Here is an 18,325-nt window from a genome sequence, read left to right on the forward strand (position 1 = left end):
CCAATCAGAGATGCAGCTGCCAACCTGTGCCGCAGCCGCAGCAACACCAGGTCTGAGCCACATCTGGGACCTACACCATAGCTCACGACAGTGCCGGATCCTTAACTCACTGAGCGAGGCCAGGGACCGAACCCTCCTCTTCATGGATACTCATTGGGTTCTTAACTTGCTGAGCCACAGTGGAAACTCCATTTTTTTTTTTTTATAAAGCAAAAGCCCCTAATTTATTTTTTTTAAAGCCTTTTATTCTTTTGAAATACTAGAGGCAAACTGGATTACAGAAGAATTTTGTCCTTTATGTAGGTTACACTATTACTGCCTTGAGGCGGATACGATAAGAAAAATAATGGACAGCAGGACAAAAGGGGGCTCCTTGTTCCTTTGGGGTGCCCTGCGTGCGTGGCAGCACCGGGCCCAGGATGCTCGGCCTGCCCTGTCTCACCCCCAAACCTCCTTCCTGCGGGGGGGCGGCTCTTTCCTGAGAGGAGAGGCTTCCAGGGTGCAGAGAGGCGGGCTGGGGCTTCACAGACAGCCCCCACTGGGCTGCACGCTGGCAGAGGAGGGTGCGCTTCTCGCACGCTCCCTTGAGGGGTGACTTGTTGGCGTCACCTCCCTGTATCCCCCTACATGCCTTCATGCTTTTCCAGCTCTCCCAGCCATTCCGAGCATTTGTGGGATTCCTGGTGGGGACCGGCCACGTGAGCCAGCAACAGCCTCCCTGCAGCATGAGCCCCGGAAGGCAGAGGAGTGTGGAGGCCCTGTGACATGGGGGTGGGACGATCCGAGCCCAGCCTGGCCTGCCCCTCCCCTAGAGCTTCCTGCACCTGCAGCCCCTGCACAGGCATCCCTGAGGCGGCAGCGAGGCAGCTGCTCCTCGTTCTGTCTCAACGCAGCAAATGTCGTCATCTCCATCCCTGGGAAAGGCTGCCCCAGCACAGATGAGCCCCCTAGGCTCTGTGTTCCTCGAGTGGGATTGGTGGCTGTGTGTGTCCAAAATAGAGGGGAGAATCAGAGTTACCCAGGATAAGAGATTTAGAGGACTTCTTTTTAATTATGGTTTGTGAGGTTTTGTTTTTTGTTTTTTGTTTTTTTTTTAAGTAAAATACATCGTGGTTACAAAATGCGGGATTTAAAAGAGCTTACACCCTTTTTAAAAACACAAGTCGCCCCCACCCTCATCCCCAAACCCCCAGGCACTCGCCCCCGGGCCCTGCACTCCTGTTCTTCTTCGGAGTCCGCATTGAGATGTCTGTTGCAGGCAGAGGGAGCGCGTGGGACCCGAGGTGTGCCTGGCTCCTCTCGCCTGGCGGTAGGTAGCCTGTGGAGACTCCCCTCCACTGGGAAATAAAGAACTTACTCCTCTTTTCACTGCTAGAGGGAGTTCCTCTATCTGGACCTCCCATATTTTATTTAACCAATCACTAGTGAGAGATGTTTAGACTGATTTTAACAGCAAAACCTCAGGAAAGATCCTGCAGTGACTGGCCTTGAGCACGCATGAGCTGCAGCAGGATGCGGTGCGCTCAGGGCAGACCACAGAGGGCTCGTCTCACCTCGGCCGCCAGCAGCTGTGTGGCCTCGGGCAAGGGACACAACCTCTCTGTGTCTCCGTTTCCTCTTTAAAACAGGAAAAATAAAGTCCCTGTCTCCTAGACTGTAGGGAGTTTGAAATGAGTTCGTGCACAGAAGCCTCTAGAGCAGCGGCTGGCAGGCACAGTGGAGGTGCTAGTTGAGAGTCCGCTTTTCCTACTGCTGCCCGTGCCGTCACACCTCACTGCTTGTGCACACGGAGAGCTATAGTGTAACGCATATGCACACGTGAAATGTCAGGCTCCTGGCTTTAAAACGGGGAAAAGGTGTCGTGGCTCAGCAGTAATGAACCCGACTACTATCCATGAGGTTTTGGGTTCGATCCCTGGCCCCGCTCCGTGGGTTAAGGATCTGACATTGCCATGAGCTCTGGTGTAAGTTGCTGATGAGGCTTAGATCCAGCGTGGTTGTGCTTGTGGTTGTGGCTGTGGCATTCGACCCCTAGCCTGGGAACATCCGTATGCTGGGGGTATGGTCCTAAAAAGACACACACACACACACACACACACACACACAGAAAAGAGGTCCAGCATTCACTGCTCGGGTGGCGATGGTAAAGTAAGAGCACTGCTGGGTGGCGGTCGGCCCAGTGGGTCAGCTCTCCCGATTCCTGGCTTCCCTGAAATACCATCTATCTTTGAAAGTCTCCCATCCATCTGCCATTCCATGAACTTGACCCAAAATCTTGAGCCTCAAGAGGAAAGACTGCAGATCAGCACTCCGGCCACTTGGGGCAAAGTAGCACGGACCCAGGCCATCTTACCTAGACGTGGGGCTGGCTGTCAGCCAGGTTCCCCGCACCCCTGCCTCCCTCTGCTTCTCCCGGTTCCCTGGACCCTCAGGGCTGGCATGGCGGTGTCCCCTGTTGGAGAAGGCCCCCGTGGGCCCTGGTCACGGGCCTCTGGACACATCCCCTTTCTCTCCCTTTAGACTGGAGAACAAAATTTACAGGACACTGGGCATTCTGTACAAGAGGCAAAAGTAGGTCATAGGAGCAAATGAGGACTTGCGTTTTCAATGGTTTGGTTCCAGGGAAGGATGCGGGCGCTTTAAATGCTTAAAAATCCTCAAGCACTTTTTTAAAGGTGGTAAGAATAAAATGAAGAAACGCACATATTTACATCTTTGATGTGCCAAGCGCAGTGCTAATACCTTTAATCCCTAAGCAGTAAGCGGAAGGATGCTCCGAGATGAGGGGCAGTTTGCCCTTAGCCCGGGAGGAGGTGGAAGGAGCACACGTGGTCCTGAGACCAGGGTCTTGCTGCCACGGAGGTGCCCTGAGGACTTGGTCCCCCATGATGGGTGGAGGGTTGGTCCCCGGAGCGATTGGTCAGAGAAGTCAAGACCACGATTCAAAACAAGGAACAAAACTGAGCTCATCTTATAAACAGACATGTATTTTAAAATCAGATCCAAGATGAACAAGGAATAGAACAAGCAGACGTCTCAGTACCAGGAGGCATCTCCCGGTGTTCCAGCCTGGGAGCTGGGCAGAAGGGAAGGAAACCCAGCCGTGAATCAGTGGCACCGTCAGACCCAAGTTTATGAACAGAAAGTGTGTGACCCAGCTGGCCTGTGATTCAGGTCCATGCTGCTTTGAACCCCCTTCCAGGCTGATCTAAGGAAAATACTCACCGTGGTGCAGGGTGCTCCCCCTTCCACCCTTCAGCGGCCGTGCCCGTCCCTGCCTGTGGCCCTCAGCCAGCCCAGGACCCCGGGCCTGGGCCCCCACCGACCCTGATTCTCGGGAGTGAGAAAGGGGGTCCCCAAGAGAGGGAAGCGAAGCCAGGCAGCTTCCGTCATCACCTTCATCTTGATTCTGTGTTTTGTTCTTCCCTTCAGAACTGGAATCCTAAATATAGCCTGAGCCTGAATTGGCAGATGTTGGGTTTGTCCTTTATAAGAGGGCCAAAATTAGGCTTGTCATTTGGCACCTAAATAAAGCAGCCACACCGCCTTTGTACCAACTTTGCAACGAGGAGGGGTTGAAGTTGCAGCATCTCACGTGATAAGGGAACTTTCTCAGCACCTCTGAAGCTAAAAGGCTGTGTCCCGCGGGGCATGCCTTTCTCCCGGCTTGACCCTCTCGTCCCTGAGTTGCGGTCAGTTGTGTCCCAGGTGGTATAAATACCTTATGAAACTGAGAGAGGAGGGTCCTTAGTCCACAGAAATCTCCCTTGGAGAGACCGGCGGTGGTGACTCTGATTTGGGGGGGAAAGAGCAACTGTCCAGGGCGCCTGGAGCCGGGGTAGCAGAGGGGCTCCCCAGGGGCAGCGGAAAGATGTTATAATCAATTACCACATCATAACACTGATGTATGATAATTACTGAGTGTTTCTCCTGAGATAGTGCAGCATTTGGCTGGGATGCAGTTCTTTCATGGTCCACTGCCTGATTAATATGCAAATAATAGGCTGATTGCATGATGAATGCAGAAAATGAGTTCGCTGATAACGTGAGCACTGAAGCGGGAAGATGATAAATTACTTTTACTGACTGTCATACATTAAGTACCCTTTCTCAACAATTTCATCACAAATTAAGTAAAGCAGGATGGAGAGATTAGGAGGAGGTGTAAAATAATGTACCTTAATAGCTTTTCTAATGCCATCACATGCAAGGACGATGTCACTGGGTTCTGCTCGGCACGGCCCGGGGCCCGCGTAGGGCCAGCTCGGCGCACTCACCTGCCCACCGCCGCAGCGTGCGACGCGCTGGCCTCCATCCGCATGGATTCTCCGAGGTGCATCCTGTCACAGCCCAGACATCCTCACCCACACGCCAGGCCGCCTGGCGTCGTGGGGACAGGCTGCTCTTGGGGCAAACGCCAGGGCCTGGGTGCAGATGGGCACTTCAGAGCCTGCTGTGCACCAGGTGCCCAGGGGGCGGGAAGGAGAGATTCTGAGCTGCAGGCCTGAAAGCCTCAGGAAGAAGGCAGCGTTCAAAGCCAACTCTTAGCTCCTCCAGCGCTTAGCAATCCGGGGAATTAATTCCACTGTCAGAATGGCTGGCTGGGCTGCCTGAGCGTCCCGACCGGTGAAGGATGGGCAGGTTTGCCCCAAGCCGGAAAGGAACCCCGGAGAAAGAGGGGGAACACGGGCACGCGGGCGCGTGCACTCACACACGGAGTGATTAATCTTTGATTACAGCAGAGCAGTTTAACGAGAGGGTTTGTTTTTCCCATCTCCGTAATATATATTTAGACTGTTTGTATGACATACATTTTCCCTTAATGCACAGGGATGCGGCAATAAGTGTTCCTGCACACAGCTGGTGCGGTAATAAGGTTATTGAAGGTAATTTGAAAGCATTATTTCTAAATCAGTATGGATCAGTAGAAAAGCCGGGAACGGGGCGAGCGCTGTGTTCCTGCAGCAGGGCCAGCTGTGTCACCCAGTGGTTCCCGCAGCCTCGCCAGGCCAGGAGCTCCCCACCAAAATCAAGTTGTCACTGAAGGAAGGCTTTGCATTTTGAATATTCCTAAACTCTGCTCTTGACATGCGTATTTTCCTTAAGAGCTTATAAAAGATACACACGAAAAATAATGGAAGCCCAAGGAGGGTGCAGAAGCCCGGGTCCCCTGCAGTGCCCACCCCTGGGCTCAGGCCCACATCCCTCGGGCAGCTGCCCTGGGTGCATCTCAGTCAACTCGGAATTGCTAAGATCCTTTCTCAGCGCCTTCGACCCGGCTGTGCTTTTCCCAGTTCGGGGAGGAAAGAGGAGGGGGAGAGACCCTCCCAAGAGTGAGGGGAGCGCCGGGTGGCACCCAATGGGAAGAGGTCTCAGCTGCATCCTCTGCCCCCGTGTGCCGACCTCCCGACAGACCCGTGTTCGTCACCCCCTCCAGTGAAACGCAACCAAGGTCGAGCTCAGCCTTTTCTCCCAGGGACAGCCCCGCCTCTGGCGTTCCTCCTAAAAGCTCTGCCCACCCCATCACCCGGGCCAGGGGCTGGCAGCCCTCCTACACCGCCCCCCCCCCGCCCCCACCGTACACACAGTTTCTATTCCTAAACAACTCTGGTTTCTCTTCTCTGTATTCCTGCAGCCCGTACCCTGGCCCAGATCTCAGATCACCTCTTTCTGTCCAGTACGCAGCCAGGACCATCTCTCCAGATTGTGCAGCCTGCCGGCGCCCTCCCTGGGGTTAAACTCCCACCTTCTGGGAGTTCCCGCTGTGGTCCAGCACGTTGCAAACCCGACTAGTATCCATGAGAATCACACGTTCAATCCTTGGCCTTTGCTCAAGTGGGTTGAGGAACTGGCGGGACTGTGAGCTGTGGTGTAGGTCAGAGACGCAGCTTGGATCCTGCGTTGCCAGGGCTGTGGTGTAGACCGGCACTTGCAGCTCCAATTTGACCCCTAGCCTGGGAACTTCCAAATGCCACAAGTATGGCCCTCAAAGCTTAAAAAAAACAACAAAAAAAAGTCCCACCCGCTTAGTGTGTGACGGCCCCTCCTCCCTGTCTCTTTCCTGTTCCTGCCTCCCCAGCCTCAGTTAAGTGTCACAGTGCTCTGAGCTGCCACCACCCCCTGCAAGTCCCTACCCTAGTCTCTGTCACAGGGCCTTTGTGACAGTGACTTGCCTACTGGTGTCCGCCTGGCTCATCACTGCCCCCACCTCCTAGAACCCTCCTGGCAAGTAGAGGGTTCCCTCATTGCATGAAAGACGCAGGCCCTTTCTGCAAGTGACCTAGAAGTCAAGCTTGGGGACATAAGCTAGAAATGGCACCAGTTAAGGAGAAACCTTGCTTTTATTCAGCAAGTTTGCTTTGTTAGTCGTGGATGTTGGCTTCCAAGTCATTGTGAGTTTCTTCGGCAGACTTTTGAAAAATGCTCACACAGGAGTTCCCATTGTGTCTCTGTGGTAACGAACCCAAGTAGTATCCGCGAGGACACAGGTTCGATGCCTGGCCTCACCCAGTGAGTTAAGGATCTGGCGTGGCCATGAGCTGTGGTGCAGGTCGCAGATGCAGCTCGGGTCCCATGTTGCTGTGGCTGTGGTGTAGGCCCGCAGCTGCAGCTCCGATTCAACCTCTAGCCTGGGAACTTCCATATGCCGCAGGTGCAGCCCTCAAAAAAAAAAAGAGCAAAAAACAAAAAAAAACAATGTTCACGCATGTGCATCAGTACCTACTATGTCATTGTTACTGTTGAAACGAGCACTTTCGTAGGTCGTTTTCAGTGATGTACGGCAGGGCCCAGGCTGGTGAGGGCCAAAGAGTATTGCCAGCCCGCAGCCAGTGAGGAAGGCGGTAGGACCTGGCTCTCGGGAGGGGTGTGTGCTGACGTGTGACGCCGCCCGTGGGAGGGGGCTTTCCCCAGGGGCAGGGGGAGACCCACCGGGGCCCTTGGGGCTGGGGCCTGGGGCACTGAGCCCCCCTCCCTCCCCCACTGGCATCAGGTGCACCCCTCGGAGAAAAGGCTGCGTGTAGTAGGGCTGCGTCAGGTGCGCGGATGTGCCTCGGTGTGTTGTTGGGTTACTTGTCTTCCTTTCTCGGTAGAAAGTGTGCGGAGACGTCGGGGGGCAGGGGGTGCTGACAGCTCCTGCGTGTCTGTCTGATGGCTGTGACAATGTCCACGTCTTTCCTTTCAAACCCCTGCTCATCGGTCACAAGACCACTCGTACCCAAAAGCGAGACAGCTCCACGTTCTCGCGCTGGCCGTGTCTAAGGGAGAGAGATGTGGCTGGATAACAGCGCGGTGGTCCCCCCGGGGCCAGAAGTGTCTGCTCACGGAGGCTCAGAGCCACCAGTGCCGCCCCCTGGGAAGGGTTTGGTGCTTGGGCTGTCAGAGGGGGTCCCCACGTTACCCTGTGGCACTAGAACACAGGAGAGTAAATCAGGCTGCCGTTCACCTTTGCCACAGGGAAGCTGGTTGTTTCTTTTTTGTTGGGGTTTTTTTTTGTGTGTGGCTTTTTTTTTTCTTTTTGGGTTTTTTTTGGGGGGGTTCTGGGGTTTGTTGTTGAGCTCATTATTTCCATAGAGGCCTGTCGGCCATGGACCCCCAGGCAGAGGTCCCTCCGGAGAGGAAACGCCTGAGTCCCCACGTTTCAGCTCGGGTTCGGTGTCCCCATCATGATCTCCGCATCTGAGCTCGGCTGGGAAGCATTCTGGGCTGGCGGGCACCCTCTGGACTGGTCATCACTGGCAGCCCGGAAGGCCCTCCATCTGGGCAGGGTCCTTCCAGGCCCCAGGGCCCTGCTGGACAGAGTCGCCAGCACCAGGTGCTCCAGAACCTTCTGCACGTCCTTGCCCCGCAGTGGGGCTCCACCTGCAGCCTCTGCCCGCCCAGCACCCCCTCCTCTGCTCTTTGACTTCCTCCCTCCCTGGTCCCCGTCCCCATGCACCAGGCCGTGACCCTGCCGCTCCCCCTCTGCTCCTCGCTTTCGCCCCCCACGCTGGTCTGTCCTTATAGTGGCTGGGAATTTCCTGGCTCGGCGCACGCACGGGCTCAAAGCCCAAACTCTGGACACAATGCAAAGGGGTGCATCAGACCAGCCGCCAGTTAAATAATGTTTGGGTTCTTGTCAGAATGTCACAGAGTACCCTGTCATTTTGTTTCAGCAACTTGTCCTTCTGAATGCACAGTTCGCCTTATGGCATGCCAGCAGTAAAAATGTCACTTACAATAATTACTTTTTGGTGAAAATGCTTGCTGACTTCCTACCTTCAAGCTGTTTTTTACACAGTGGGGAGATAATAAGAAATGACTTTATCCTGACTGCTCAAATGAACACTAAATGGAATTGGGGTTATTATTACTGCAGATAGAGGGCCGGGTATGGAAATTTAAACAGTGGATCGGGTAAACTGCAGGGAGATTTGTCTCTGAAAATTATGGCGGGTGTGCATTTTCAATTGGCTTCCATTGAAAACTTAAGGCAGCTGTTGTTTGCCTGCTGTTTTCGGAATATAATATTTTTCATAATCCTTTTATAGTTCCTGAAAGCTTTGTGTGTTTCAGAGGGTCCTGAGTCACTGTCTGTGCTTTCTGTATCTTACTATCCGGGCTGCTCTTCCGCCTTCCCCCCAAAACTAATCCACACAGATCACATTTTAAATGTAAACCCCTTACTATTGCTGTCAAAATTGGATAGATGGGAGTTCCCGTCGTGGCACGGTGGAAACGAATCCAACTAGGAACCATGAGGTTGCGGGTTCGATCCCTGGCCTCGATCAATAGGTTAAGGATCTGGCGTTGCCATGAGCTGTGGTGTAGGTCGCAGGCGTGGCTCAGATCCCACGTTGCTGTGGCGTAGGCTGGAAGCTGCAGCTCTGTTTAGACCCCTAGCCTGGGCACCTCCATATGCCACGGGTGCAACCCTAAAAGGACAAAAGAAGAAAAAAAAATTGGATAGATGGACTGTGTCCGTCACTGGGCTTTCATGCAAATTACCCGTTTCCAGTTGTCCCTGTCCTGCAGGCTGCAGCCTCCTTGAAAGCAAAGTTTGTGTTTAATTTCTTCTTTTCCTGATATCAAGCAGAGGACCCGACACAGAGCGGGTGCCTTTGAGTGAATGAATGAGTGAAGGCGGGCAGGCTGCTGTGACGCTGGAGGATGGGCAGAAGCACGGAGGCTGTCCGCTCCCGAGCCCTTCAGATCCTTGCTCCGCCCGTGTGACCTGGGCCAGGTCTCGCTGCCCGGCGAAGCCTGGGTTTCCTCGCCTGGGACGTGGGGTTTCTGTTTCCACCCCAGGACCGTCGTGAGACTTGAAATGAACCCATGTGTATCTGCCCGTAGCCCATGGCGGTGTTCAGATGAGGTTCCGAGTGCATTCCAGTCCCCCACCCCCCACCCCGCCCCTGGGGGGTTGGCTTTGGGGGCCTCACCCTCATGTTGTTGAGGTTCACACATGTTGATACGTGGAGCGTAGAGAATCCATAACCTGGAAGGTGGCCCAGTCGCTCTGCCCCTGATGAGAGCCCGGGGCGCTGCCCACCCGTCCACGTGGGCTAATAGAGTCCAGGATGCCTGATTCGTTCTTGGCTCTGAGACTCTGAGCCCAATGTCCCATCTCTGTCACATGAGACAGGTGGAGGTGCCCATCCTCAGGCACGTGGGGTCACACAGATGGAGGGGTTCACTCCGGGAGCCTCAGCACAGGGGCAGGCGCACCGCAAGGGCACGGGACGTGCTCGCTTGAGCAGCAGCTGCTCTTCCAAGTGGCAGTGGAATCGGGGCTCTTAATTGTCATCTTCCCCCGCACCCCAGGGGGCTCCTCTTGCACTGCACCCCCTCTCGGAACAGCACCCACACACCCGGGAGCCCAGCCCACAGCCTGGGACACGCCCACTTCCTCCCTCTTCCTCGGCCCTCCCCCCACGAGGCCCCTGTCCTGTTGATGTGACCTCCTAGCTCTCCGCTGAGCCCCCTGCGTCTCCTGCCCCTCTGGCTGCCCTCTTCAGCTGCCCCCCCGCTCTCCCCCGAGGACGCTCCAGCCTCCTCGGGATGCCTGCCCCCCTCCCCTGCCCCCCATGCTGGTGGCAAGCTCAGCCTCTGCACTGAAGCAACAGTGAACTAGTGTTTGCTTTCTTACTCTTTGATGTTAGATCATAATATTTCACACACGGAATTGCGGAATAACCCAATGAATGCCCATCGCCCAACTTTAACTTTTGGCCGTAACTCAAACATACGTGTGTGTATGTGTGTGTGTGTGTGTGTGTGTGTGTGTGTTTTGGCTATGTCCGCAGCTGCAGCATGCAGAAGTTCCTGGGCCAGGGATCAAACCCTAGCTACTGCAGTGACAACCGGGCGTGTCCTTGACCCCACCAGGGAACTCCCTCAATCCTATGTTTTTAAAAGAAAGAAAGCGTTAGCCTCTCTCCTTAATCTCATTCCTCCAAGAAATCAGCCACTGTCTATCCTGAGTTTGCTTCTTAATCATTCCTGCTCGTGACCTTCTACCCTCGCCACGCGTCTGAAGCCACACACAGCATGCAGTGGTGCAGGCTCCCCACCACTGGCTGCATTCTGCCTGGCTTAGCGGGCTCAGCGTTGTGCTCTCGGTGCCGGGACACATGGCCCCAGTCCTGACCCCCTCACTGCTGGTTACAGCACATGGTGTATCGTATGAAGGTGCCCTGGCTCCCAGCTGCACAAAAATTAAAACGGACACGTTAGCCAATGGGAAGGCCCTGCACAGCCCAGCCCCTGGGCTCCTCTCTTTGCCTCCTGTTCTCACTACACTCCATTTTATTGATGCCTCAAAACCGCCACCACTGCCACCCCCTGCCCAGGTGTCTGGAATATTCTACCTCCCTTCCTTCTCACTGCTACCCACCCCAACTTAGCCGGCTAGTTCCCATTCATCTCTGAAGCCCCCCTGAAGTGTCACTCTCCCAGGAGTTCTCTGGGCCCCAGGCCATGTCTGTGTCCCCAGCCCCCTGCTGTGTGCTCCGAGTTCCCCATCCGTCTCCCATCAGGACCTTCAGGATCCTCTAGGTACTTCTGTTTCGCAGCCACCTTCCCCACTAGGCGTGAGCTCCAGGCAGGTCGGGCCCCCTCCAGCCCCATCACTGCCGTCTTCCCACTGGCCCGATCAACGCACTCAGGCAGTGAGTGAACGAATGAGGAAATAATGCGTCTTCCTGCATCCTCTCTGCTCACCCTTTTGTCCTAAGTAGGTTGACCCTGAAGTCTAATTCACATAGAGTAAAATTCCTTCTCCACTCATAGAAATAGTCTCTGAGTTTGGGTGATCGAGCTGTAAACGAAGTCCATCTCCTCCCCGGGCTCCCTCGGGCCCCTTTGTTGTCAACCCCTGCCCTTCGCCCCCACCAACGCCAATCTGTTTTTTGTCCCTAGAGTCTTACCTTTATCAGCATGTCATCTAAATGGTATCACATAAGATGTAGCCATTGAGTCTCCCCGGCATCTCAGTCTGGTGCCAGGAACCGTGGGAGAAACAGCAATAAATCACGAAGAGATTTACTTCCCATCCAGGGAACCTTTAGGTAGACAAATATGTTCCAATACCAGTTAACAATTACTCTCTTTTTTTAAACATCAGATTCAGATTAACTGAGCCCTGACCACGTGGCAGCTTTGTTCCTCACAACAGCCCCATCTGCATCTTTGCAGACCAAGATGTTCCGGGAAGTTAAGAGTCACGTTCAAGTTAGCACAGCGGCTGGTGGAGGAGCCCTCCAGGTTCAGTGCCTTAGTGCCAAGCTCAGGGCTCCTTCTCTTTTTCTCGTTTAAATGGTTGGGGCTTTTTTTTTTTTTGTCTTTTTGCCTTTTCTAGGGCCGCTTCCTCGGCATATGGAGATTCCCAGGCTAGGGGTCCAATCAGAGCCATAGCCACCTGCCTACACCACAGCCACAGCAACGTGGGATCCAAGCCGCATCTGCAACCTACACCACAGCTCACGGCAACGCCAGATCTTGAACCCACTGAGCAAGGTCAGGGATTGAACCCGCAACCTCATGGTTCCTAGTTGGATTCGTTAACCACTGCGCCATGAGGGGAACTCCAAGAGATAACTATTTTAAGAGGGCTTGTGGGTAGGGGTTATACTTCAGTACAAATGGGAACTCCTCGTTTAAATGATTTTTAATTACACAGAAGAGCACGAAGCCTTATTCTTTCAAAAAGTATTGTTTTAATCAGAGGGCTCCATTTGCTAAATTTTTGGAAAAGAAAAGTAATATTTCTAATCCTGTGTTGGCTGTGTTTCTTCTGAGTCGTACAGGCACCTGTCCTGGCACCAAGGGGCCTGGCCCCCTCGCCAGGGGGGGTTTGTTGGAACCGATCGATGGGTCTGGTTTGTGGTGCTTAGTGGAAAGAGCTTTCTAGACACATGAATGACTTTACAGTGTAGTGTTCTGAACCTGTGGATTCGTGGTGTGTCCAGTGGGTCTGTTTCCAAAATAATGGGCCTAGTTCTACTCCCAGTGACCCGAGACTGTGGTGGCACCTGTGTGCACGTGTCTGTCACTTAACAATTATCACTCGGCTGATACAGTTTACACAGACTCACAATGAAAGCAGACGTTTCGAGGCCCAGGGTTTTTTTTTTTCTTTTCTTTTTTTTTTTTTCCCCCTTTTTATGGCCACACCTGCAACATATGGAATCTTCTGGACTAGGGGTTGCATCAGAGCTGCAGCTGCAGTCTACACCACAGCCACGGCAACACTGGATATAAGCTGCACCTGCAACCTGTGCCACAGCTCGTGGCAACGCCAGATCCTTAACCCACTGAGGGAGGCCAGGGATCGAACCCACCTCCTCATGGATCCTAGTCGGGTTTGTTACTGTTGAGCCACAGCTCCCCTGTGGGGGTTTTGATCTCGGGGAGCTTTGCCTCTGTTGGCAGTCCCAGTTGGGAGCACAGAGGCACGCCAGTACTGTGGGGCAAGCACCTTCAGTCCGTTCTCTCGGGGGAGGGGGGGCGGTTCCTGGCAAAAATGCATGTGAGTGTCTGGCTGAGGACGCCTGGACGAAGGATGTGAGCCTCCGCTCGAGCAGGGACCCGCCCGTGCCGGCGCCCAGAACAAAACCGGGCCGGCATTTGAGCATGTTCTCCAGGCAGTCGTGATGCTGACCTTGCGGTGGGTTAAAGGACACCAGCCTGGAAGGGCATCTGTTTATCATGTGGGGAATTCATGGCATCCTTGACAGGATGCAGTGAGCAAGATGGATGATCTGCCAAATTGGTCCCTCGCATGGGTGAATCAGGGCACATTTACAGTACAATTCCTTTGCTGCTTCAGATATAAAAATAACATTTGCCGGCTTTTATATCCAGTTGCATGATGACCTGGAGGTGGGCAGAGCGAAGAAATCCGATTTGTAGGACTCAGATGGCCTTAAAGATTGATATGGACCGTTTCTGCCGTCTCTCTCTTTTACATCTTTCGCAAACCAGTTTTTGTTGTCGTCGTTGTTTATTTTTAACCTGATTTCCCAGGTTGAGGACACAGCCTTCTGTGACGGTGCAACTCTATACTGGTTTAGGACAATAGCTGAGTTTATCGGTTGAATGGCTATTGCTTTCCTTGGGATTTTTATCTTTCAGGGTATTTTGTCAAAATAGCCCTCGTGTTTGAAATACATTTTTCCGTCCCCTTGAGTTGGGAATAGGTTGTTATCCTGGATATAATATGTCCGCGAGGTCACTCCCGTTCTGTGGTCACTTGAAATTTAGGTATTTCTTCGGGTTCCATTTTGTTTAGTCAGGTCGCGAGGATTTGGGGTGCAGATACCCATGCGTGGCCCAGCCTCGTGAGTTATCAGTGCTCTGGGGCCTCACCATGTGCCGTGCCCAGTGCGAGTGGGGGTTAAGTTTGCACCCAGACTCTGAGCCAAAGGCGGGTTTTACCCCACATGCTTTCTGTATTTGGAAATTAGGAAATGGCAGAAGCCTTTCTTCCCGGCAGCCGCAGTCTAGGTTTTAGGGGCAGCTCTAACAGAGAGCCAGAAGGGACTACTCCCCAGCAGAGCAGGTGGCACTCCCCACCGGACACCTGCCACAAGACAGGCCCTTCTCAAGAAAGGACAGTGTGGAGACCCAACGGCCCGCGCTGGCCCTGTCTCCTCCGGCGTTGCTGACGGACAGAGAGCTGGCTTTGCGGAAGCGCGTCCTGGGGTCTGACGGCGAGCAGGGCAGGCACCCCTCTTGGCTTGGTTCCCTCCTGGGCGGGTGCCAAGGAGCCCTCGGGGATCAGAGTAAGGCCCCACCTGGGGGTCCCAACTCTGCACTAGGCCCCCAGGCGCCTGCAGCCGAGGCCTCGGGTCTCAGGTCTCACCTTCAAGGGTCTTCACTGAAGACTGCACATCACAGGCAGCCCTCATTTAAGTAATTTAAAATAATATATCCCTTCATTTTGTGCTGGAAACCATGGACAAAATAAATGTGCAAAGTAAAATGTAGCCAGTGCCTTCTGAAGTATAGAGTCCTGGGGTGCCGTCGGATGACATGGTGACCGTGACAGCTCATGATTAATCGACTCTTATTTTTTTGGCCGGGATGCCTTTATGGAGCCTTCGGAAATGCTCTGTTTACACCCCTGGTTTTTTTCTGTTTCTGCTGTTTTTTTATTTTCTAATCTAGAAAAGGAAAGGTTAATTCTCAGGCAGAAAGCGGTGGAACGGCTCACTGAGCGCCGTAGGCCGCCGGACCGTCTCCTTCTCGCGCAGGCATTCGATGAGCAGCCCCGGATGGGGAGGGCAGGCGGCGTGGGCAAAGACAGCTCTTCTCAGCCTCGGGTTTCCCTGTGCTTCACTTTCAGAAAGCACTCCAAAGACCTCGGCCAGCTGCAGCCCTGCGCCTGAGTCACCCATGAGCTCGAGCGAATCAGTGAAGAGTTTGACCGAACTGGTCCAGCAGCCCTGTCCCCCCATTGACACGAGTAAGGATGGCAAACCGCCGGAACCCAGCGACCCGCCCGCTTCAGACTCCTCCCAGCCCGCCACCCCGCTGCCCCTCTCCGGGCACTCGGCCCTCAGCATTCAGGAGCTGGTAGCCATGTCCCCAGAGCTGGACACCTACGGCATCACCAAGAGGGTCAAGGAGGTGCTGACCGACAACAACCTCGGTAGGTGCCCCCCGCCAGCCGCTAGGTCCAGAGGCGGCAGGTCGTTTCCCGTTGGGAGGTCTCAGGAAGAGCCGGTGGAGGGGGCCTCAGGCTGAGCCAGCCACAGGGTGTCGGCCTTGCCAGCCTGCCCATGAGAACCTGAAACAGGAGTTCCCCTCGCCTTAGGCTCAGCGGAAACAGGTCTGACTGGTGTCCGTGAGGACGCGGGTTCGATTCCCTGGCCTCGCTCAGTGGGTCAAGGATCCAGCGTTGCCATGAGGTGTAGGTCACAGGCAGGCTCGGATCCAGCGTGGCTGTGGCGTAGGCCGGCGGCTACAACTCCAATTCAATCGCTAACCTGGGAATGTCCATATGCCTCAGGTGTGGCCCTAAAAAGACAAAAAAAAAAAAGGAACCTAAAACTTTCTATAGGAGTTCCCGTTGTGGCTCAGTGGTTAACGAATCTGACCAGGAACCATGAGGTTGAGGGTTCAATCCCTGGCCTCGCTCAGTGGGTTAAGGATCCAGCATTGCCTTGAGCTGTGGTGTAGGTCGCAGATGTGGCTCAGATCCCGCGTTGCTGTGGCCCTGGTGTAGGCTTGGCAGCTACAGCTCCGATTCGACCACTAGTCTGGGAACCTCCACATGCTGCAGGTATGGTCCTAGAAAAGGCAAAAAGACAAAAATAAAAAATAAAGAGAAAGAAAACATTCTACAGCCATGAACACTAAGAGCTCATAAGGGTGTCGGAATTGACGCTGCTCTCACCCCCGCACCCTCACCAGGACCTTTCGGAAGACAAGATGCGTGCAGTCTGACCACCCTGATCGGGGCATGCCAGGGAGCTCCAAATCCTGGGGGTTGGGGGGGTGCACAGAGCTGGGCAGGGCCAGCATGAGCCCACCGGTATCTGGATAGCGTCATGGAAGAGCCCGACAGCCGAGGTTCGTATTTGCTGTGAGGACAGGTCAGTGGTCTGAGGGACTTGCAGAAAAGGCACCATAGCAGCGTCACCCTGGATTTGGAGATGAGAAGTAGCCTTCGCAGTTGCTCCAGCCAGTCTTGGCTTCTCCAGGAGAGACACTGCCTCCCCTCCCGGGGTCTCTGAGTAGCAGACACAAAAGGGCCAACCTACAACTGAATTACAGCTTGGTTGAGACCCAAGCATCCTCTTAACCTTTGACCTGGCATCTTGGGGGTGTTCACGGGTCAGGCTGTTAAAGTCTCACGCAGAGTGTGTGTGTGCACACATTTTAAAGGGTGAGGGTCAGAGTTCCCTTCGTGGTGCAGTGGTTAACGAATCTGACTAGGAACCATGAGGTTGCAGGTTCGATCCCTGGCCTTGCTCACTGGGTTAAGGATCCAGCATTGCCATGAGCTGTGGTGTGGGTCGCAGATGTGGCTTGGATCCTGCATTGCTGTGGCTCTGGCGTAGGCCAGCGGCTACAGCTCCAATTAGACCCCTAGCCTGGGAACCTCCATGTGCCGTGGGAGCGGCCCAAGAAATAGCAAAAAGACCAAAAAAAAGTGGGGGGGTGAGGGTCAGTAGCTTCCTTGAGGTTCTCAAATGTGTTTGTTACCCCCAAAACGATTGAGAACCACTGCTGTGAACCCTCTAAAAGTAATACAAATCATTTTCTAAGAATAATCACTTGATTTTCCCCCCCCCCACCCTCCATACAACTGGGTGGGTCAAGCAAACAGTAAGTGGCTGTTCATATCTTATCGCTTTTCTGGACATAACAGGCTCCTTGGAGTGAAATGAGATTCACTCGCCAGATTAGACTTAGGTAAAATATATTTAAAACCACAGCACTGAAAACTGGTAAGGACCTAGGATGTTTACAGGCTTAACGAAGTAGAGTGTGAAAAGCAGAGTAGCCACAGGTTTACAAAATCAACAAACGTATCGCTCAGTTAAAATGACTGACCCCAAACAAATCTAATATCTCAAATCCAAAGCCTCCCCTGCCGCAACCTTCTCCTTGGAGCCCCGCTTCTTACGAGGCAGGGCTCTTGGAGCTACGCCGTGAGCACAGGTGGGGGTGTTTCCCGATCACAAGTGGAGGCCCCTGAGCCACAGCGGGAGCGATCCAGTCATCCACAGTCACCTTGCCACCAAGGGGCAGAGCTGGTGTCATGCTCTGTGGGACTGATGGTACCAACCCCTGGCCACGCGATCCCAGGCTCCGTTTCCACCAAGTCCGGTTCTTTGATGGTCTCCCGTCAGGCCCGTCGGGTTATGCCTGCTTCTCCTTTGTACCTTTAAAGCGGTGGCCTCTCTTCACCTGCAGCTGAATGAGAAGCGAAATACTGTTTTAGACCTGGCCCTGCTGTGCCCTCCGGAGCCAAGTGCCCTCTGATCAGCCTGGGGGGCAGGCTGCCCACCATGGCCTCGGAGCAAGGGGTTGGTCCGCTTTGAGCTCCAGTCAGCAGAGGCTCCTGGACTTTGGGGACAGCCTTTAGAATTGGCGATGGCCTGCGTTCCAGGGAAGCAGGGCCGAGGAGCGCTTTCTCCTTCTCTCTCCTGCTGTGGCCTCGGGTCAGGTGGCCTGTTTTCTCAGCAAGACCAGATAACCTTGCTATTCATGAAAGGAGCCGGTGCAGTGGGCCCCGTGCTTTGAGGCTGTAAGCGAGCCATCTCCCCACGAGCTGCTTAACCCCCTGAGCTCGGGTTTGGGATTAAGCCGCTCTGATAAACGCTGTAGGTGTCACCCAGACCTGAGTTCCTCCGAAGCCCAAAGGCTTCTTTGAAAGAAACTTTGTGTGTAAACAGGATGCAAGAGAAATATCGACTCCATCACCAGAGGAATTGGTTCCGAGTCTGGTTGAGGAAGTGATTCTACGATGTGCTGGCTTCCAAGCCCGGACCCAGCTGATCAGACTCTGGGTCTTGAACCCCCATTTCTTTTTGGTTGTTGTTTGTTTGCTTGCTTTTTAGGGCCTTGCTTGCAGCATATGGAGGTTCCCAGGCTAGAGGTCCAACCGAAGCTGCAGCTACCGGCCTATGCCACAGCCACAGCAACGTGGGATCCGAGCCACATCTGCGACCTACACCACAGGTCACAGCAACGCCGGATCCTTAGGCCAGGGATCAAACCCGCGTCCACACAGACACTATGTCGGGTGCTTAACCCGCTGGCTGACCCACAGCAGGAGCTCCCTTGAATCCCCGTTTCTGAATTTAACCTTGACACGTCCTTGCCCTGCCAGCTC

The 18,325-nt window shown here is 54.1% G+C and overlaps 1 protein-coding gene across 11 annotated transcripts in view; it reads left to right on the plus strand.

Moving 5' to 3' along the window:
- The window catches only part of CUX1 (cut like homeobox 1), a 352,629-nt gene that overhangs the window by 296,669 nt on the left and 37,635 nt on the right, over window positions 1-18,325 (plus strand). For 8 of the 11 annotated variants that reach the window (XM_047779765.1, XM_047779771.1, XM_047779764.1 and 5 more), the window contains one exon: window positions 14,825-15,130. The exons of the other annotated variants lie outside the window; for them this stretch is intronic. In XM_047779765.1, coding sequence (XP_047635721.1) covers window positions 14,825-15,130 — 306 coding nt within the window. The remainder of the gene's footprint in view (window positions 1-14,824; window positions 15,131-18,325) is intronic. 11 annotated transcript variants of the gene reach the window in all.

This window comes from Phacochoerus africanus, chromosome 5 (assembly GCF_016906955.1).
Source record: "Phacochoerus africanus isolate WHEZ1 chromosome 5, ROS_Pafr_v1, whole genome shotgun sequence".
Classification (NCBI taxonomy): Eukaryota; Metazoa; Chordata; class Mammalia; order Artiodactyla; family Suidae; genus Phacochoerus; species Phacochoerus africanus.